At 41.5% G+C, this 21,642-nt stretch overlaps 1 protein-coding gene and 1 long non-coding RNA gene across 6 annotated transcripts; both read left to right on the top strand.

Annotated features, from left to right (window-relative positions):
* Positions 1-1,546: 1,546 nt before the first annotated feature.
* NUP35 (nucleoporin 35) lies at positions 1,547-14,572 on the top strand. 5 transcript variants are annotated; one of them, XM_030580026.1, is made up of 9 exons: positions 1,551-1,698; positions 2,606-2,776; positions 7,751-7,878; positions 9,754-9,814; positions 10,470-10,611; positions 11,179-11,248; positions 11,343-11,471; positions 13,245-13,409; positions 13,879-14,572. In XM_030580026.1, exons 1-9 carry the CDS (start codon positions 1,665-1,667, stop codon positions 13,954-13,956), a joined length of 978 nt encoding a protein of 325 aa, XP_030435886.1. In that variant the 5' UTR covers positions 1,551-1,664; the 3' UTR covers positions 13,957-14,572. The 5 variants fall into 5 exon arrangements, with proteins under 5 accessions (XP_030435888.1, XP_030435886.1, XP_030435885.1 ...); XM_030580025.1 differs by having other exon boundaries at positions 1,552-1,698; positions 10,467-10,611; XM_030580027.1 differs by lacking the exon at positions 1,551-1,698 and adding an exon at positions 1,898-2,339 and having other exon boundaries at positions 10,467-10,611.
* Positions 14,573-17,256: 2,684 nt separating this feature from the next.
* LOC115659614 lies at positions 17,257-18,688 on the top strand. The gene is made up of 2 exons (XR_004002609.1): positions 17,257-17,684; positions 18,629-18,688. It is a non-coding gene; the product is annotated as an uncharacterized LOC115659614 (long non-coding RNA).
* Positions 18,689-21,642: the final 2,954 nt, after the last annotated feature.

Below are 21,642 nucleotides of genomic sequence, written 5' to 3'. Positions count from 1 at the left end.
TGGTGGGTGTGTTACAGTCTCACGGTGGCCATGTGGTGGTTGTTGGATTTGTTACAGTCTCACGGTGGCCATGTGGTGGTTGGTGGGTGTGTTACAGTCTCACGGTGGCCATGTGGTGGCTGTTGAGTGTGTTACAGTCTCACGGTGGCCATGTGGTGGTTGGTGGGTGTGTTACAGTCTCACGGTGGCCATGTGGTGGTTGGTGGAGTTGTTACAGTCTCACGGTGGCCATGTGGTGGTTGTTGGATTTGTTACAGTCTCACGGTGGCCATGTGGTGGTTGTTGGATTTGTTACAGTCTCACGGTGGCCATGTGGTGGCTGTTGGGTGTGTTACAGTCTCACGGTGGCCATGTGGTGGTTGGTGGGTGTGTTACAGTCTCACAGTGGCCATGTGGTGGCTGTTGGGTGTGTTACAGTCTCACGGTGGCCAAGTGGTGGCTGTTGGGTGTGTTACAGTCTCACGGTGGCCATGTGGTGGCTGTTGGATTTGTTACAGTCTCACAGTGGCCATGTGGTGGCTGTTGAGTGTGTTACAGTCTCACGGTGGCCATGTGGTGGCTGTTGGGTGTGTTACAGTCTCACGGTGGCCATGTGGTGGCTGTTGGGTGTGTTACAGTCTCACGGTGGCCAAGTGGTGGCTGTTGGGTGTGTTACAGTCTCACGGTGGCCATGTGGTGGCTGTTGGGTTGGGTGTGTTACAGTCTCACGGTGGCCATGTGGTGGCTGTTGAGTGTGTTACAGTCTCACGGTGGCCTGTGGTGGCTGTTGGGTTGGGTGTGTTACAGTCTCACGGTGGCCATGTGGTGGCTGTTGAGTGTGTTACAGTCTCACGGTGGCCATGTGGTGGCTGTTGGGTGTGTTACAGTCTCACGGTGGCCATGTGGTGGCTGTTGAGTGTGTTACAGTCTCACGGTGGCCATGTGGTGGCTGTTGAGTGTGTTACAGTCTCACGGTGGCCATGTGGTGGCTGTTGGGTGTGTTACAGTCTCACGGTGGCCATGTGGTGGCTGTTGGGTGTGTTACAGTCTCACGGTGGCCATGTGGTGGCTGTTGGGTTGGGTGTGTTACAGTCTCACGGTGGCCATGTGGTGGCTGTTGAGTGTGTTACAGTCTCATGGTGGCCTGTGGTGGCTGTTGGGTTGGGTGTGTTACAGTCTCACGGTGGCCATGTGGTGGCTGTTGAGTGTGTTACAGTCTCACGGTGGCCATGTGGTGGCTGTTGGGTGTGTTACAGTCTCACGGTGGCCATGTGGTGGCTGTTGGGTGTGTTACAGTCTCACGGTGGCCATGTGGTGGCTGTTGGGTGTGTTACAGTCTCACGGTGGCCATGTGCTGGTTGGTGGGTGTGTTACAGTCTCACCATCTCGGAGCAGGAGGCATCTTGCCGGTGTAACGCGGCCGAGGGGCCAGGGTCAGTACGGACCAGGACGCTGAAGCGGGGATAGGGCCTTGGCTAGCGGCGAAGCGAATGTCTGAGCGCGACACCGTCACTGTAACCACGCCTCTTCCTGCTCTCACGTCACGCTCCCCAAGATGGCTGCTGGGCAAGGCAGGAAGTGACGCACCCTAGCGCGCCCCGCGGCGGACCGAATTTCCGCTCTATGTGAAAGTGTTCGCCGCGGCGGCTGCTGCTCGTGTCTCGCGGTTCCGGGCCCGCAGCGTGATGGCCGCTTTCGCCATGGAGCTGCCGCCGGCCGGTAAACAGGGTGTCGCGGGGCTGGGGCGGCTCCGGGTGTTACCGCGGCGGGTGGTGCTGGGCAAGTCGCGGCCGGGAAGAGGGAGGGACCGGCGTGTCAGCGGCCTGGCTCCCCGCCGTGTGCGGCGCTGCACGGCCCTGGCCGCGCTCTCCACCTGGCCAGTGACGGTATCGCAAGGCCGCGCTGGCTCTCCCGTGTCCCGGCGTTTAGCGCTGCCGTGATGGGCGGCGATCCGAGGGGTGCAGCTGCGTACAGGCCTGGCAGCGCCTGTAGCTCCCTGGTGCGAGAGCGGCTGCGGGGCTGGCCTGGGGCAGGACCCATCATGGCTGCGGGATCGCAGCGCCGGGGAGCGCTCCTCTCCTGTCCGGACGGTGCCAGTCACCACGCTCCGCACGTCGTGGCTGAAAGCTGCACACACAAGCTACAGCAGCGCAGCGTCAGATCGTTAACGGCCCGTGGGCGCTGGATGCTTCGTTACTTTGAAACATCCGGCCCCCAGCGGCTGTCACTTGTGCAGTGACGTGACTGGGCCGGGCGACGCACCGAGCTAGGGAGGGGGGCTGGATTAGGCCCTAGAAGTTCCTGGCTCCATCCCTACAGTGTGAGCGCTCTGTGCTGCAAAACGAAACGAGGAGCAGGAGGAAAGTAATATGTAAAGTTGGTTATTATTTCTTTAAAGTGATAAGAAATAACAGCTGCTGTGGTCACTGAACATGCAGTTTTAGCTGGTATTGTTTCTGATTATAAAAGTAAATCCGTAATGAGGAAAGTTCTTTCATATCAATTTCACAGCACTAATTTTAACTTTCTCGTAATTTTCCATCAGACGAATTCTTTATCCTTAAGAACTGTGGTATGTTGAATCACAAAGATGTCTAGATTCTTAAATTTTGTTTTACTAATACAGGAGCTGAACCAATGACTCTTGGTTCCCCCACCTCTCCAAAGCCAGGAGCTGGAGCTCAGTTCTTACCTGGATTTTTAATGGGCGATTTACCAGCTCCAATGACTCCACAACCTCGCTCTTTAAGTGGCCCTTCTGTTGGTGTGATGGAAATGAGGTCTCCTTTACTTACAGGTGAATACATTTTACTATGAAGACTTTTGTAGAAGTAGCTGTGTATTTTTTTTATTTAAAAAAGGCTAGCTTTGATTTACCAGTCCAGTGATTTTTTTGTTCAGATTTGAGTCTCCATCATTTTCCAAACTGTAGTTGCTAAAGATGGCCTCAGACATACTCAAATTAGTTTGAATAGCCAGTTATTGCATATACTTTTTTAACAAGTTTCACGGTGATTTAACTGTGATTGTTTCCATCTAACAAAATTTCCTCAAGAAGTATAATGTGAGTTTCTGCTGGCATAGGTTCAATCTGAGGTCGGACATTTGACTTGTCAAAAATAATTGGTCAGTTAAGTGGTCATAAATGGTCAAATATTTTAAAGCGCTAATTAATATAACTGGTAAAGTGAAAGCAACTTGAGAAATAAAAATTTTAGCATGTAGGGATTTTTATTGATATGAAATAGTATAGTGCTGGCATAAATAGCTCTAGCAAAGTATGATCAAATTCACTTTCCTGGTCAGAGGGTACACTATCCAAAAAACCCCAATAACTGATTTTCCGAACATCTGAAGCCTTTCTAGGATTAGGCGTTTTCAGTGCTCAGCCAGCTAGAGTAGCAAAAATCTTATTAGAGGATGAAGAAATGGAATTAGCTTGACTTTAAAAAAAGGAAAAAGTGGGGGTTTATTTACACAAGTATTTAATGAGGGTTGGTTGTTTGCTTTGTTGAAGGTGGGAGAAGTGTTGTGGAAAGTGTTAATAGATATGATACTTTTGTTTAAGGGAGAGGCTTACATGGCTGAGCATCTTTCCTCTGAGGAAGGAGGTTTAATGAGTGGATGCTCCCTCCCACATTCCCTTTTTAATTTCTGTAAATTTGTTTAGAGTGTAAAATCTTCAGGAAAGTAACCATATGTTTATCTTGTTTTAATGTACATTGTAAACACCCATGTGGATTTATGGTGTGGTACACAAGTAAAGATATACATAGAGTGTTCTAGAAGATTCCAGTAAATCAAGATGCTCAGCTGTCAGTTTGCTTTTTCCCATACTCCTTTAAGTATATCTACAGTGTGGGGACTACAGTGATATAGCTATGGCTATGCTGGCATGCTGTGGTAGTGTAGACACCGCTTACAGTGACAGGGATTTTCTGTAGTTTTAGGAACACTATCTCTCCAAGTGACAGTAGCTAGGTTGATGGAAGCATCTCCATCACTAGAGGTTAGGTAACTATGCTGGTCAGCACTGGAGGTGGATTTATCACAATACTAAGCACCATAGCTATGTTAACCTAAATTTTAATTGCAGACCAGCTATGAGTGATCAAGACCTTAGGCAGGCTTGTTACAGATGGCACCATCATGCAGTCAAAAAGGTAGTTCTACTGCCTGCATCAAGTTGGCCAGAGCTGGGCCAGCTGGAGTGGCCTCGGTTAACTGGTTAACCAGTTAAACAATTAAAATTATATTGTTTACGTCCCTAATTCAATCTATACTAAAGGGAGTTTGGTTTCCCACAGGTAGATTGCTGGTAAAAGTAGCTCCTCTGCTAGTTGGGAAGTTGTTTGATCAAAGCAGTGATCTGTTGTGCTAGCACAAATAAAATGAAGCTTTTGGAAACTCTTGATTTTAAAATACTGTATTTTTAAGGAAGACATTACTAGTAAATCTGCTTGAGAAATTGTACATAGATAAAACTGTCATTGGGGAAGAATTAAAAATCCTTTTCAGAATATGTCACGGTCTCTGACTCTTTGTTTTTGTGAGGTGCCTATTAGCTCCATTAGATGAAAGCTGTCAAGTTAAATTGGGGATATATGGGAAAATTATTGATTACATAGGCATTACTGATTACATAGGCACGTAGTAAGTAATGTATATCTACTGTTTTCCTTCCTGGCTACTGGGAGAATTGTGTGACTCTGTTCTCCATCCTGACATTTGGGTGTGTGGAAGAGGCTTTACCCCTCTCTCTGCTCTTACCCAAAGGAATGCAATACTGTGTCAACTTTTCTCCCTTCCTGAGACACACTTACCAGCTTCTACATCTCTAAATCAATGTATTCAATGTTCCAGATGAAGTAGGAAGTATTTGTTTCACTGAATCAACTGCATGGGTATAGTGTGAGTACTTATTGGGTTTAGCACGCTAGTGCCACTGGGCAAAGGTTCCATTATGGAGGAGGGGGTTAAAGGTGCAGAATGCAGTACTGACATGTTCTGTCCCCTTTGAGCTATTGTGTCAATATTTCAGTATAACTGGTCTAAATATCACTTTGGACTGAAATGTGCTGTTACTTTCAGCTAATTAACTAATTGATTAGTTTTTTAAAATGTGCATAAATAGGAATTTCAGCAGTTTATGTTGCGTTGTCTGTTAAGGACTTGGGGCTCCTGATTTTCTTAAAATACAAACTCTTCAGAAAATTACCAACACAAATGTAGAATAACAATGTAGATTTAACTTAATCCTCCAAAATTAGGAGTTACTGCAATAGGGAATAAATTGCCACAAATTTGACACCCTGCAAGACAGTGAAAGTAGAGCTTCCATCTAAGTCTTGAGGGATGGTTGGAGGCAAGCCATCAGATAGTCTTAACTACAAGACCCAAAATGGGGCAAGATTGAACATGTCATATTAAATTTGGGTTAATTTAAGAGATGAGTAACCTAGAGGCATTAATTTGTGGATGCTCTATATAGTTCTTTATAGCAACTTCTGGACATTTTGAGCTATTACAGTATAAATGATTGGAGGACTTTTGGAGTATGTCTAACCAGAAGCTGGGAAGTGTGATTCCCAGCTCAGGTAGATGTACATGTGCTAGCTCGGCTTGAACAAGCACCTAAAAAAAAAAAAAAATGGTGGCTACAACAGTACAAGCAGAGTCTTGAACTAGCTGCCCAAGTACCATCCTGCCTGATGTCCTCAGAGCATGCGTGGCTGGCTATCTGTTGAAGGAACACACCTGCTTTAAGGCAATAGCTTTAGTAGAGCTATCAAGTGTATACCCATCAACCCCCTCAATTTATGTATAGATATACCCGCTGCTTTCTGCGGCTCACAAATAATTCATTCATAGGGAGTCTTGTAGTGCAGGATTGAGAAATACATTTGAATTGGATAGCAATAGAAGTTTAGTTTAGATATTGTTGACTTACCAAGTTCCACGTGCATAACTATTCTCTTGAGCATGCCCATGTAAATGTTCTCTTGGGTGGCATCAAGTTTCTTTAAATCAGTTTAATTTCTTGAGCTACTCTTACTATATCCTTGTGTTGTGGTGGCACCCAGTGGCTCCAGTCAGATTTGTGGCCCTGTTTTGGTTAATGCTGTATAAATTCATAGGCAGTTAGTCTTTGCCCCAAAGAGCTTACAATCTAGTTTATGACCTAACGCAAATGTTACCAATTGGAGGGAAAAGATAATTTGAGCAATGATAATGAGATTAAGGTGTGCATGCAGTTAAATGTTTCAAAATCCTTGATGATTACTCATATAGATGTCTTAATCTCCCGTGGCCCTTTGTTGTTGATTAAAGTCTCATGATGTGTTCTGTTTCATGCTGTAGTGCAGTTGGTTAACATAAAATGACCGTTGTGAATACTACATTGTTACTCTGCCATAAAACAGCTAGAGGTAACTGGAAATATAGTTGTTAAATAACATTAGAAATTAGAAGAAAATGAAAAGGAACATCTAAATGGATTTGGGTTAGATGGGTTTAGAACAGGGATCGGCAGCCTTTCAGAGGTGGTGTGCCGAGCCTTCATTTATTCACTCTAATTTAGGGTTTCGCGTGCCGGTAATACATTTTAACATTTTTAGAAGGTCTCTTTCTATAAGTCTGTAATATATAACTAAACTATTGTTGTATGAAAAGTAAATAAGGTTTTTAAAATGTTTAAGAAGCTTTATTTAAAATTAAATTAAAATGGTGGCCAGGACCCGGGCAGTGTGAGTGCCACTGAAAATCAGCTCGAGTGCCGCCTTCGACACGCGTGCCATAGGTTGCCTACCCCTGGTTTAGAAGTTCCTCTAACTTTGACATTGCAAAAATCAGTGCAGTTGTTGTAAACTGATCCTGGAGAGTAGTCTTACGTCTTTAGGAAGTGTAGTTCATGACTATTTAAAAAAAAAAATCTGTGATTATCCTCTTGTACATTCATACAATGGTAATCTTAGTGCAAACAGTCCTCAAATCCTGCTATTGTACTATATCCAGATACATTAGGCATCTAGCATTTCATATGTTGTCCAAGCATCAACAATGAAACCAAGTGACAAATTAGGGTTGGGATGTTTGTATTACTAGCTTAATATTAACACTTGTACATTAATACTATTTTTCTAAAAAAGTACATAGATCACACTCTGACAGTGTCCACAGAAATGCAAAACAGAACTCGCAATTTAAAGTCACTTCACTTTCAGTGAGTGGATAGTAGTAATCAAAACTCGTGTCATATAATCTTTGAAGTTACCGGATATATTCCCCTATTGCTGTAGTGTTGTGCCATATAGTATTTTTTTCATGCTGTGTTCTGTATAACTTTAAATGTTATAATCAGCAAATGCATTGCCACTGGAAGACCATTGGGTAATTATTAGGGACTGGGTTTTGATATCCTTCCTCATGTTGAGTAGTACTCTGTAAAATGTCCCATTTACTTCAGTGGGACAACTGAAGGAGTTAAAGTACTACTCAGAGTGAGTGATAGTGTCAAAATCTGGCCCTTTGATCTATCCGATTCTGAAACAAGTGTACTGAAAACTGTCCAAACAAGTGGTTGAACAGTCTGTTCTTATTTTATAGAAATTAGGTGTTGAGGGAGGGGTGGGGCGGACAATTAAAAAAACTAACTGGACAGTCTGATCAGATGATTGCTAAGTGTTTGAATGTCAAAAGGCTAGAGGTTCAAAATTAATCTGGTGGAGTAAATGGAAATGATAGGCTTTCTACTTGCTCCTTTCCGTTGCAGGTGGATCTCCTCCACAACCAGTAGTTCCTACTCATAAGGATAAAAGTGGTGCTCCCCCTGTTAGAAGTATATATGATGAATTATCTAGTCCAGGACTTGGATCTACACCTCTAACCTCAAGAAAACCAGTAAGTGGTAATCTTAAAGGTTAGTTGCAAAGCTAAACTGAAACTTGAGTTAACTTAGTGAATGTCTTTACTTCCCAGGTTGAGTGCAGGCATTTAATTCATACAATTTTTATTTCAGTGTTTAATGCCTCTCATGCTCTGGTTAGTGAGGGGCATCAGCTCCTGAATCTTAACTTAACTCAATTTTCACTTTAGTCTGGTTACCAGCTGCTTAATCTGACAGACAAGCACTGCAGTATTAGCATGTATCGCCTTTAGTTTTTTTTCTTCTTTCTCCATATGACTTTGGAGGGCGAAATAGGAAATCAAGGAATTTCTTTTGAAACAAAACAGTCAAGTGTCTTACATCAGACCAGAGGTTACATATCTTTACGTGTTTGTCACAGCTTAATTAAGACTTAAAATACAGGAAGACAAAATATTTTTAATTTTTTGGGGGTATCAATAATGCAACAAAAAATTAGCGTAAATGAGGTGGCAGCATTCTGTTGCAGCAATGGCGCACTGCCAGCAATAGCAAGTCATCTTCATGCTTTTCAGTTAAATTCTATTGAGTGAAATGCCTGGTTAAACTTTCAGTTTCTGAAGCAGGCAATCATCAACAGGTCAGAAGTACGATTTCTGGAAGGTCAATTCAGTAACCTGTCATTCAGTCTCTTGATTCGTAATAAGAGAGCAAATACTTTCACTAGAAAACTCTTCTACTGCTAAAGAGAACCGACTTAACTCTATTGACTTGTGCTTGATTCTGCATAGAACATAGGCATGTTTTCTAGCATAAGGATCTTAAATTGAAAATAAGTTTTTTATGAAGGGGAGAAGCCACTAATGTAGACTGAAGGGCTAGAGACTTCTCAGAATGCATACCAGTTCTTTCACTCTAGTTAATAGCGCCTGTTACATTTAAAAGTACTTCTGTTTTCTTAATTATATTTTGTATTTAAGAAAAAACATGCTGCCTTTAATGTTGAAAGGGCATTGTTGAAGCCCTTACTTAAAAAACTAGCTGTCTCAAAAGGAAATGTCAAACTTCTGAATCCTCTGTTTCAATTTGGAAGGGGGTAAAGAAGAGAATAGGTAGCATAGGGTAAAAGTCATTCAAGGGTCTGTAATCCAACTGAGTGTTCTCGTCATATCACAGATGTTGCCGAAGTTTACAACTGAGTGAAGGGAAGGGGACATATTAACTTAAAGAACTGATTGACACAAGTGAGGCCTCTCATTTGATATGTTTTGTGAATATTTATTAAGCTGTTGCAGTGAATTATGTTAACTTAACTCTTCAAAATTATGGAAGTTCTTTGGATATAGATGCAAAATACTTATTCATTCTTGGCAAAACATTGCTGTTTATAGGAAAGCTGACTTTTACTTGAGTAGTTCAGAGGCCCCTCAATCTCTGGTGTGCATAAATGTCCTTATTTTATGATGATTGGTTGCTGTCTAGATGGCAACTGCCTTATGAACAAATTTATAAGCAATGTGCTGTTCACAGTGTTTCCCCAATATGAAATAGTTACTAGGGGAGTAAAGGAATAGGAGTTAGATACTTAGTCAGAAGACCTGTAGTCAATTGCACTTTATTCCACAAGGATAAACATTCATTCATTCATTATCTACCAATTGAGAGTTATTTGGATATACAAGGAATTTACTAGGTTATATGAATTATTGCATGTTAGGATCCGCTTACTGGGTTTGCACAATTGTTTCACTAGCTGTACGCAGAAGAATATTTGGTTTAAATTGATATTGGGGCAAAAATTTAACCTTTTCTCCTGATTTTTAACAATTGGACTGAAAACTGGTCTTTTCTTTTCATAGTCAGTATGTACCTGCAGCTATGATTTGTTACTCTTCTGTATTTTAATGCAGCCCAGCTATTCTGTAATGCAGAGTCCATTGGTTGGAACTATGCCAGCAACCCCTGGAACAGGTAGACATCCTGTCAAACTGCTTGCTATACTTCTGTTAGCATGGTAGAGGGCCAACTGTGTCTGAACTCTTTCACTTTTTTGTAAATTTGCATTGCAAATAAGTAGCATTCTTTCCGCTTGCAGGCCATAAATGTGAGCAGGAAAGTACTGCCTTATTTGTTGTTACAGTACTGCAGCCAGAACAAGAACTATGCTGTAGAACTCCTTCTGCTGTATTGAACACAGAGGCAGAAGTGGCTGCTCTTAAGGAATACTACGGAGGATGAGACATGGTGCCACCATTCTAAAGTCTCCTCATTTCCTTGTATGAACCCAGCGATGTCTTGTAAAGCTTTCTGCTGGGTTCTTGTTCCCACAGTAGCCTCTGCACAGTAGATGCAGGATCAGGATTTGGCCCCATTTCTAGCAGCAGCCAACAAAGGTGTGGTAAGTAGCTCAGTCACAGAGCTTAGCAATGTGTTTTAAAATTTCACTAATCTGAAGCGTGAGTTAATGTTGTTCTACTGTGTTTTATGAAAATAAATCACCTAATTTTTCCTACTAAAATCATCTTGATATCAAATTTATACTCTTAGTGCCTAGCTTTCTACACTACTCTGACTAGCTTAGTTACAGTAGCAATTTATTGAAACCAATCCTATTTCAATTTAGCAGCCACCGGTGTATTTAGTCCTGCAAGTATTGGACAGCCCAGAAAGACTACGCTGTCTCCTGCTCAGCTGGATCCTTTCTTCACTCAAGGAGATTCTTTAACCTCAGAAGATCATCTTGATGACACCTGGGTAACTGTATTTGGGTGAGTGATCTGCAGCATTTTTCGAAGAAATCTAATGGCAAAGTCCTTATATTTGGCTATTCTGTTTGAGTACCAGTACATATAGATGTACAAACTATACATTTTTCAGTGATGTATGAGTTTTAATTACTTCAATTTTCTACACTACAGTACACTGAAATTTAACTTGCTTCTTAGGAAGTGGGTGAGAGTGGGGAGTGCAAGGCCAGAAAGAAGCAGCAGTAGGACATTGTGTTGGAGTACTAGCAATCACAGGACTCGATCCTCAAAGCCAGGAGACAGCAAGTGAATACATCTGCTAAACAGTAAAGTGGCTTTCTTAGGAAATCTGCACATCGTTCTCTTCATGCAGAAGTGTAGATGATGATGAGCCAATAAGATCTAGAACATTCTGTTATCTTAAATACTGTTTCAGAATCAGTGCTTAATGAACAGTTCAGCTGATGATGTACTTTTGGGAATTCTGCCAAGGAGAGATATTTCAGCAAAACATTATAGAATATTTAGTGTGTTCTATAATAGTTTCTCACTGAACAGCATTTTGAGTATCTTGTCTACTGCTTTCAGGTTTCCTCAAGCATCTGCTTCCTATATTCTACTACAGTTTGCACAGTATGGAAACATATTGAAGCACGTGGTAAGTCTTATGTTGACTATCTCCTAAAAACTTATGCTAATTTGTTCATTCTTCAAATACTAAATTTCACTACTTCCAACCAAAACCGAGACAGATGTCCAATACAGGAAACTGGATGCATATTCGGTATCAGTCCAAACTGCAAGCCCGGAAAGCCTTAAGCAAAGACGGAAGGATTTTTGGTGAATCTATCATGATTGGAGTCAAGCCTTGTATAGATAAAGTAAGTTAGCCATCCATTCTGTGTGGAATGACAAATTAAATTATAAGTAATCTTTGTTTTGGTCTCTTCCTTGCTTTTTCTTTTCCAGAAGCATGTAGATGGGTGGGAGGGAAGGGGGGAAGGATTCATATGTTAAATCGGGTGGCATACATCAGTAATTTGCAGTAGTAGAGTCCTTTGTTATCTGAGGACTTAATATGGAAACTAGAATAGTGTACAGCAGTGTTCCACCACACTTAAGGCTGTGAAGTGGGTATATTAATTCATCTAAAACTGCAGGGGAAATGTAGCTGGGTAGAATGCATTTACCCGAGTTGGAATTTGATTCACTAGGATTAACACTTCGCTGATTACTAACTACTGCAGTTAGTGGTTCTGCAATTTCACATTTGAGTTCCTTCAGAACTTTTGGGTGAATACCATTTAGTCCTGGTGACTTACAACTTTTTAGTTTCAGTTTGTTCCAAAACCTTCTCTAAATGACACCTCAATCTGGGACAGTTCCTCTGATTTGTCACCTAAAAAGAACGGCTCAGGTTTGGGAATCTCCCTCATATCCTCAGCCATGAAGACCAATGCAAAAGATTCATTTAGTTTCTCCACAATGGCCTTGTTGTCCTTGAGTGCTGCTTTAGTATCTGGATCATCCAGTGGCCCCACTGGTTGTTTAGCAGGCTTCCTGCTTCTGATGTACTTAATATTTTTTTTGGCTATTCTTTTTGTGTTTTTGGCTAGCATGTATACGTTGGCAACTATATATTCCCATCCAAAACAGTACAGAGACACTTTGTAATTGTCTCCTCTACACTAAGAGGAAAGCATGCCTACCTGTTTAAACATCAATTCCTGCAGCACTCTGGCTATCTTGGCAGTCTTATCTATATACTTGCTTGAGCTGACTGTGCTGTCAGATGTAATAGGGTTCAAATGTGGCTGTAAACCATCTAAAGGGAAGAGTTAACCTACATACCAGACTAAAGAGGGTGAGGGATGAGCAGGAATAATGTAGGACTGGGGAAATACAACTGAATGGGAGTAGGCGAATGAACGATTCTGCTCAGAAAATCCTCTAAACAGCACTGAGACCTATTCTTGCCCCAGCTCTAATGGGCTGGCTGTCAAGAAGCTTGTCTTGTGTTGCAGAATCAAAAAATAAAAGGAGGAAAAAAAATCTTTGGAAAGACAAAATATAAACCTCTGTTCTGGAAAAAGCCATCGGATCACTAACTCTGCAGATAACCCAGGATTGTTTGGCAGTAGACTCATGGAAGGATGAAGGGTTGAGTTGACACTACCCAGGTTTGAATCCATAACGTTTAGGTATTTAACACCCAAGGTTGGACCCGATACAAGCTTGTTGAGACTTGCTTTTAGTTTATTTATAAATCACTAAAATCATGTTATCTGTACTGTTTTCAAATTTGGTCGTGATGTTATCCTGAAGGCTAGTAAATCATTAGTTCACTAGCTTATACTAGCATCATTCAGTTCTTAAGCATTTTTCTTACTGCTGCTCTGTGCATTAATGTTCATCATAGAACATGTACTGATAGTTCAGTGTCTGGTACACTGTCTGTAAATATCTTACATACTCCTTCATTGAATACATAATGCCAACTTTATTAGAGTCCTGGTCCAACTTGAGCTACTGGGTTATTACTTTTTGTCGGATCAAATCCAGTTACTGCATTAACTGGAATTAAACTGATATGCACCTAGTATTTGCTTCCAGTTTATTGACATTTAAATAGCGTATTCCCCCTCTCTTTCAAGAGTGTGATGGAAAGTTTTGACAGAGGCTCTGCATCCTCCATGTCTTCAGTCTTCACGCCACCGACAAAAACCTTAGGCACACCGATGCAGCCTGCAAGTACTCCAAGGATTTCTACAATGAGACCTCTTGCAACAGCATATAAAGCTTCCACTAGTGACTATCAGGTATTTTGAGAGGGTAGAGAGCGACAAAGGTTACAAAATACGTAAGCAGGTTTCCAGAAAAGGAATTTGTATTTTTCTTGACTTTCTCAAGGTAAACTGCAACAGAAACAACTAAGCAAAAAGACACGCTGAATGCATGTTTGTAGTTTCTATACTGAGTAGTGGGGACATCAGCACATCATTCTAGACGTAACTCATTTTTCATCTCCACCTATACTTTGCTCCTTTCCCACTTGTCAAGGCAGTTTTTTTCAAACTTGCCTACATAGCTTATCCATCTGTCAAAAAGCTTTCAGAATGACTTTTTTAAAGAAGGCTAGCTTCTTACCTCATCTGTCCATTCCAAGAAGTTGAATTTGTGTTGAGCCCCATAGATGCCCAGTTTTACAGTCATAGTAATTCTAAGGGCTGGGGTATGTAAACAGAATGAATGCATGCTGGATGACCAAGTGTTTTTTGTTTCTTCCAGGTGATTTCTGACAGACAAACCCCAAGGAAAGATGAAAGTATTGTATCTAAAGCTATGGAATACATGTTTGGCTGGTAATAAGCAATGGAAAGTATTACACTAAAACACAGGGCTACAAATAAACTGCCAGCTTCCTGGTTAGTTGTATAACCACTCATGGCAGTATTTCAGCTTCCCTTCATACCAGTTATGCCTTCTGAGAGGAGAATTCAGCATTCATTGTTTGCACTTTAAATGATGGCAATGTACACAGCATTTTAAGATGTTAATCTTAAGCTAATCAGTGTAAATACAAGTGGTCACTTGCTGTGTGTGCTCTAGTGCTTGCATGACTTCAAGAAAAAAGTCAGTACTGATTTGCTATAAGTTATGGAATTGTGTTAATTATACTTTCCAGTAAAGTGAGAATGTATAAATGATAACACAGTTCACTGTTTCCCAATAATGTAACAATGTTTCTTAATCTTTTCTGGAAAGATGGTAAGTTTTTGCAGGATGAACACTATGTATTCTAGTAAAATAAGGGATTTTTCTTGGGCTACCAATTTTAAAATGAATGTTAAATTTTAATTTGGATGCTGTTTAATACATCTCCATTTATATAAAGTTCATCTTGGAGTCCCATTCTAAATGTTCATAACAGCCTTTTAAACTTTTTAATTTACATTTTCCTAATAAAATTTAATTAAGAGTTTGCAAAGTTGAGTTCTTTTAAAAGCTTGAGTGACCCATGTGTTCATGAACTTCCCATTTGTCTCACAGGTTTGAGCCAGGCATATTGCATGTACCACCTGAACTTAGATGGCACTGTGTCAGGGTTGAGGTAGCCAGTAAACCAAATGGATGAATTTAATTTGCGTAAATTGGAATTGGTAACACTATTAAGATTTAAATTTGGAGCTACTAAGAAACTAATATAGTAGTGCACTGTACCATTTATTAATACCTTATGCTTTATTTAGAGAAGATCAAAAATATGCTGCACAAACTTGTATGTTTTACCAGGACTAAAATACATCCTCCCCTTGAATGCACAAGACATGCCCACTTTTCACCATGTTCAGCACACTACCGTTTGAAACAAGCAGTTAAAAATATCCAATGGCAATGGCAAGTGGAAAAAATTCCTAAACTGTAACTTGGCCAGAACAAGGACTAAACTAAGTACTGCAGGGGGCCAGAGCCTTTTTCATCATAAGACTTTCTAATGAAGAAGCTATTTCTGGTATGTTGGCAGAATAGCGAATCAAAGGGTAGAATGCTGTCTTTTGAATTACCAACATACTTTCCTTCAGTACCCAGGACTTTCCTGAGAGGTGGCCTATCCGGGACTGAGGAGGCTTCACCCTGCATTATGTGAGATCCCTGATCATAGATTGAGATGTGGTTAAATATAGCTTATTTTTTCTACACTTACTCAAAGGGAAAAATCTTGCCTCCGTACACTACTACCCCTACACACAGTTACAAACTTCATCCTCACTGTAAATTTCCCTTTCTCAAGGTGCTTGAGAGGAAACTTTTCTCTCCCCTCAATAACCTTAACATTTTTCAGTTCGTTTTGGGCTCTAGTAATAACTCCTCAGAATTCAGTTCTACAGCTGATGGCAATTCCTTTAGCTTGGGGCAGCATGTGGCTCAGTGCACCACTGATATTGTATCCCAGCAGTTTGTACTTGGTTCCAGAGTATATCAAAGAAGGTGCATGTGTCTTTACTCCCAAATAGAAACCAGCTATACATGGTATATCCTAGAGCTTACACAAAGTTGGGAACATAAAACCATGTGGAACATATGCAGTCTTAAGCCTTGTCTAAATATGTATTGCACCAGTTTAAGATAAATTGGCTTTTAAACTGACTTAAACCAGTGCAAAACACAGCAGAGACTCTATTAGTTTAGGAGTAGCTTATGGTGGTTTAGTTTAAACTTGTTCTTAATTGACTCAAGCTAATTTGATATGAAAGATTTATTGATTGAAGGGCCCACATAGCTTTGTGCACTAGTTTAACTATATCGGTTTTAAATAACCTTTATACAAGCAGTTTCATCTGCTTAACTAGACCAGCCCTGTGCTCCTTTTGAGAGCTGTTATAAAGAGCTATCCTTTTGTTGGAATCTAAACAGGGGCAAGCAATCATCTGTTGTCTATTAATCAGTATGTTGGGTTCCAGTTGCTCCTTAATTGCAGTCCCCAATTCACCTGCTCAAAATGCAATACCTTCTCTCTGGCCCCAGCTTCCAAACAGCCTGTTAAACAGATGAGCCCATACAGAAAACAGGTAATGAAACTTTTTTCTGACAACTGGCCAAGTACAATCTTTCCTCCTATAAACTCTCATGACTTCCACAGAATTCTTGGTGTACTGTATTTAGCTGCTCACTTTTGATCTCCTGAGTTCCACTCAGATCTATCTCCTTTCTTGCTCACTTTCCCTCCCTTCACTGATCTTAGAGCTCAAGATCATTTGTTCACTAACTAAACTGCTGAACAATTTGATGGCTCACACTGTTCCAAGCATCAGATTTTAGTTTCTTGACTGCTGCTATTCTTTTGTCTTGTTTCTCGTGGAGATTAGGATGACTTTTCTGCCCAGACTGGCACCTTCTCACACTCTCTTCTCTTCCTCCCTCCCCCCCATTGATGCTGTCTGTATGTTAAAACTGCCTAGGAATGTTGGATATTGGTTCACTTCTCTCTGTAGGCAGGGAGAAAACATGCTCAGGATCAAAGAATCAATACACTTTGCTTCTACTGTCTAACGTCTGCTGTTCTGTTGCTGATCTAGGTTCTTCCTGGACTGACTTGAATTTGTATCCCACACTTATTACAATATGTTTCTCCAAATAGTGTCTAATGGTGTGCTGAGTAGCTGTATTCATTTTATTTGTAGACTAGCTCACTTAAAATGGAATGCTCACCATGAATGTAGTAAGAAATATTTAATGTCTTACACACTCGAAACATTGCACGAAATGTTCATTTTTTAGAATATGTTGCTGGCAAAAGAAAGCATCTCTGTTTTACAAATGAAGAAACTGAATGCTAAGGGGAGGATTTTCAAAAATGCTTAGAGCATTTAGAGTGTTGTAGTCCTGTTGGTTCCAGGATGTTAGAAAGATGGTGGTGAGATAATCTTTTTCTGGACCAGCTTCTGTTGCTGAAAGATACAAGCTTTTGATATTGATGGGTCCTGTACATGCTTATCACTACATGTTGGGGCATTTAGTGCACACATTGATGTGGGTGAAAGCGGACAATCATCACATTCTTGAATGAACTCTCACAGAAAAATAAAAAATAAAACCCACCATATTACCTGTGGGTGAACACTTTTTTCACAAAACAATCACTCCATATCTGACCTCTCAGTCCTAATCCTCAAAGGAAACCTGAACAACAACTTCAAAAGATGAGCCTGAGAGTGTAAATTGGTATTTTGCTAGATTCTAAAAATAATGGTCTTAATAAAACACAGAATTTTGGCTTATTAAAAGAATCTTTAACCCACTAGCTCTTTTTTGGGTTCTATTTTTGTCTTTCAGGGATGTTAATGGTCCACTTTACCTTGAATGGTATATGTGTTAACTACTTATACTAAACATTTTGTTCCACCTTGTATTTAGGTGACATTCTGAAGAATGACCTGAAGAAGCTTGTGTCTTTCACCAACAGAAGTTGGTCCAATAAGAGAGATTACCTCACCCACCTTCTCTCAAGTATTTAGAGACTTCCGGGGACTTGTGCTCCTAAATCCCATAGGTGCTTTTGAAAATCTCCAGCCTTCTTTTGTCAAGGCCAGAGGGTGAGTTACAGGAGAATTGGCATTAGAAATTTAGGAGTTGTTCCTGTCCTGTGCACTTAGTACTACTGCTTTATAGTGGAAAAGTATAGGTACAGATAGCTGACTTGCATTGTACCCTGGAATTAAGGGGCCATTTTGTAAAACTACTATAAGCTACTCTTAGTATTACCTTTTATGAGTGATGTACTTGAATATTTGGAGGCTAATACTTTAACTGAACCACTGAATTCATTAACCTTAATCTTGGATATTGTGGATTATGTACTATACATATTGTATGATTTTTAAACCACACTTTGTACTTTTGGATAACTTAAGCATTATACCCAGATGTGCAGACACTCTCTCCTTGACCTGTGTATTATAAAATGTTAACATTTAGCTTTAATAAATTTTTTAAATCTGTTCTTATTCAACGTCAGGTTCCTGTAAGCCCCAGTCCTGCAAACCGAAATGTATTCGGCTCAATTGACTTCAGTGGGGCTTTGTGCTGACTGGGAGATCTACCCATGTGGGACCAAGGCCATAATTTTAAACATTTTTTTTTCATAAATATTCAACATATTGTTTAATTTTTCCTGCTACAACTGAGTCAGCTTAGTCAAAGGCTTGATTGTCATATCTACTATTATGTCCTAATTCTATACAATTTTAAACTCTTCATTAGTAGGGTCCTGTAGCCTCTGCTATTTCATGCCCATTTCATGAACAATTTAGTTGGCAGTGTCCTTTTTGCAGGCAAGTTCATTCCTTGGTAATAGATGAGATTGTAACCACTTCTTATCCCAAAATTTACAACCTGCTTTTAGGTAACTTTCAATTTTGTAACTTTTTGCCCAGATGGACAACTATAGAACACAAATGTGAATGATCAAAAGTTATTTTAACTATAGTATGTATGTGTTTATTTCTCTAACTGAAAATACAATTTCTACTTGTTGTAGACTATCTCCACCTTGTGGCAGCTTTTCAGAACTGTCTGGTTTGCAAGCTTTATAACTGAATTGGAGGTTAAACTTCACACAACAGCAGTTAATCTTGATGTATCAGTGCATATGCCCTATTAAACCTATGTGCGTAAACAATACCAGAAGAAAAAAGCACGTCTTTTAAAAAAGAAATATAATAAGTTTTCCTCTAGACCAGCAGCAGCGTGGGAAAAAGAGAAGGAAAATACAGAGCCAGTGTATATATAGCAGAAATGTTCTTACTCTGTGTAGCAAACAAATTACAAGGGATGGCTTATGTGTCTAAATGTTAGGCTTGAACTATATTGTGTCTGGAACCTCACTTAAGTTCCATCAGTATTTACTCATTTATTAATTTTCAAGAGAGATTCTTATGCTCAGATACTGTTTTTGTCTAGTGAACATTTATTTATTTGTATTGTAGGAGTGCCTACAGCTACCACCCAGGGCCCCAATGTGCTAGGCACTGTTCAAACACACATCAGCATTCCCATGATTCCTTTTTGTAAGGGTATAAGGGGTTGTCCACTTCTGGTTCTTTCTTTTCTCTCCTCAGTACCTCTCTAGCTCAATAAAATAAACTGCCTTTGTGGTATGGGTAGCTTGTAAAGTGCCTTGGGCGAAGAGTTTTTAGATAATGTAAAATAGTATAAGCACTGTTCTTGGTAAAAAACCTTTTAGTTCTATAAAATTGTGTTTTAAGTACTAGAAAGGCCATTAATATAGATTTTGCCAGCAGGTGCCGAGAGAAATAACGTTCATCAGGTGTACAAATGCACCTTGAATGCTTTTACCTGCCCTCATAGTAGCTGCAACCAGTTAAGAAAGACACTAACAGTGTCCCACAAATTAGAACTGATGGCCTCGCACAAGAAGTGTGCGTGCGGTGATTTGAATGATGAGAGGGAAGCTGTTTGGTTCACAAGGGAGGGAGATGCATGGGAGGAGGCACAAAAATGAGGGGAACGAATACAAAAGGGTACTCAGAAGAGGGAATGAGACAAGCATAGGCAACAACAGGAGGAGGAGGAATTCCACCTAAGCAGAAATATAGTCACGGCAGATCTAGCAGAGCCTTGAAGGTGAGGATGGGAAACATAAATATCTATAGTGAGTGGACCTCAGTGAAAGGATTCAGAGGGGCAATTCTTAGAACATAGATATTCAGGCCTGCCTCTGAAGGCCTATGCTTTAAGAATTTAGATATATTTTTATCACTTAGCTCAGGAGCGGGCAAACTTTTTGGCCCGAGGGCCACATCTGGGTGGGGAAATTGCATGCAGGGCCATAAATGTAGGGCTGGGGCAGGGGGTTGGGGTGCAGGAAGGAGTGCAGTGTGTGGGAGGGGGTACAGTGTGCAGGAAGGGTCTCCTGGCAAGGTTGGGGCAGAGGAGAGGTGTAGGGTATATGAGGGGCTCAGGGAAGGGGGTTGGAGTGCAGAAGGAGTACTGGGTACACCAGGGTGCTCAGGGTGGTTGGGTGCAGGGGGGTGTGAGGTGCAGCAGGCGGGGTTCAGGAAGGGTCTGGCAGGGAGTTGGGGGGAAGGGTGTAGGAGGGGGCTCAGGGCAGAGGGTTTGGTGCAGGAGGAGTGCGGGGTGCAGCAGGAGGAGTGCGGGGTGCAGCAGGGGGCTCAGGGCAAGGGGGCTGGGGTGCTGGCTCCGGCCTGGTACCGCTTACCTGTAGTGGCTCTGGGGTGGCAGCGGCGTGCACTGGGACCAGGGCAGGCTCTCTGCCGGCCTGCCCTGGCCCTGTGCCGCTCCCGCAAGGAGCCTGTACCACGTCCCTGTGGGAGAGGGGGCAGAGGGCTCCATGCGCTGCCCTCTCCTGTAGGTACCTCCCCGAAGCTCCCATTGGCCACAGTTCCCCGTTCCTGGCCAATGAGGGGTTTGAGGGAAGTACCCACGGGTGAGGGCAACACGCGGAGCCCTCTGCTCCCCCCTGGGGCCGCAGGGACGTGGTGCTGTCCGCTTCCGGGAGCCGTGCAGGGCCCATGGCGCCACGGGGGTGGCAATCCTGCAGGCCAGATTCAAAGCTCTGAGGGGCCAGATCTGGGCCATGGGCCGTAGTTTGCCCACCCCTGACTTAGCTAGTTACAGGGGTATGAAAACAAATAATCAAAATCAACAGTCCACCTGTGTATGGGCCTTGTCTCACTAGGATAGTCTGAGGCCTTGTTCTTAGGCTAAGGCCTTTGGCTAAACAGGGGAAGCCATAAGCTGGGAAGCGTAGGATCACATCCCAAACCAGTCGCATTGAAATAAGGTGATATTGGGCTGTTAGGAAGACGTGCCTGTTACCACCACTAGATAAAGAAAGAGATCTTCAGATGGTTAAAGAAAACTCAAGTTTGATAGCATCCTGTCTGGCAAGAAATCACTTATCAATGGCTATGGTTGTGAAACCCTCATTTCTATATTGTTTTATCTTTATGGCCCCCACTTTTCTATTGTTAATCTGTCTGGTTCTCTAATTGTTTGTCTGCTGTATAATTAATTTTGTGAGGTGTAAGTTAATTAGGGTAGTGGTGTATAAATGATTGATAATTATGTTACAACACGTTAGGTTTGGTTAGTTAAATTTCAGTAAAATGATTGGATAAACTATAGCTGAGATTACTATATAAAATGAGGGCAAACAGGAAGTGGGTGAAAAAAAATTGGAATCATACTTGCTGGTAATTAACCCCAATAAACATCGCATTGTCTGCACTTTGGACTTCTGGTCTCTTGCTGGTTGCTGTCTGCATGACAAGAACCAGGGAAGTGGGAGGGGAAGCCCTCTAACAGCAGTGACAAAGTCAGAACAGCAGGAGAGGAAGATAATTTAACAGCAGCATTTTGTATGATGTGGATTAGGGCAAGATGAGATGTGAAGACAAAGTTTCAGTAGATTAGAGGTGGCAAAGGCAAGGGCATGTATTTTAATGATAAAGTTGGAAAGTAAAGAACAACTTTTAGAGATGACACATAAGATGAAGTGACCAGATCAGG

This window comes from Gopherus evgoodei, chromosome 11, assembly GCF_007399415.2.
Source record: "Gopherus evgoodei ecotype Sinaloan lineage chromosome 11, rGopEvg1_v1.p, whole genome shotgun sequence".
NCBI lineage: Eukaryota > Metazoa > Chordata > Testudines > Testudinidae > Gopherus > Gopherus evgoodei.
Note: the sequence above shows the minus strand (reverse complement) of the source record. Positions and strands in the feature narration are given on the sequence as shown.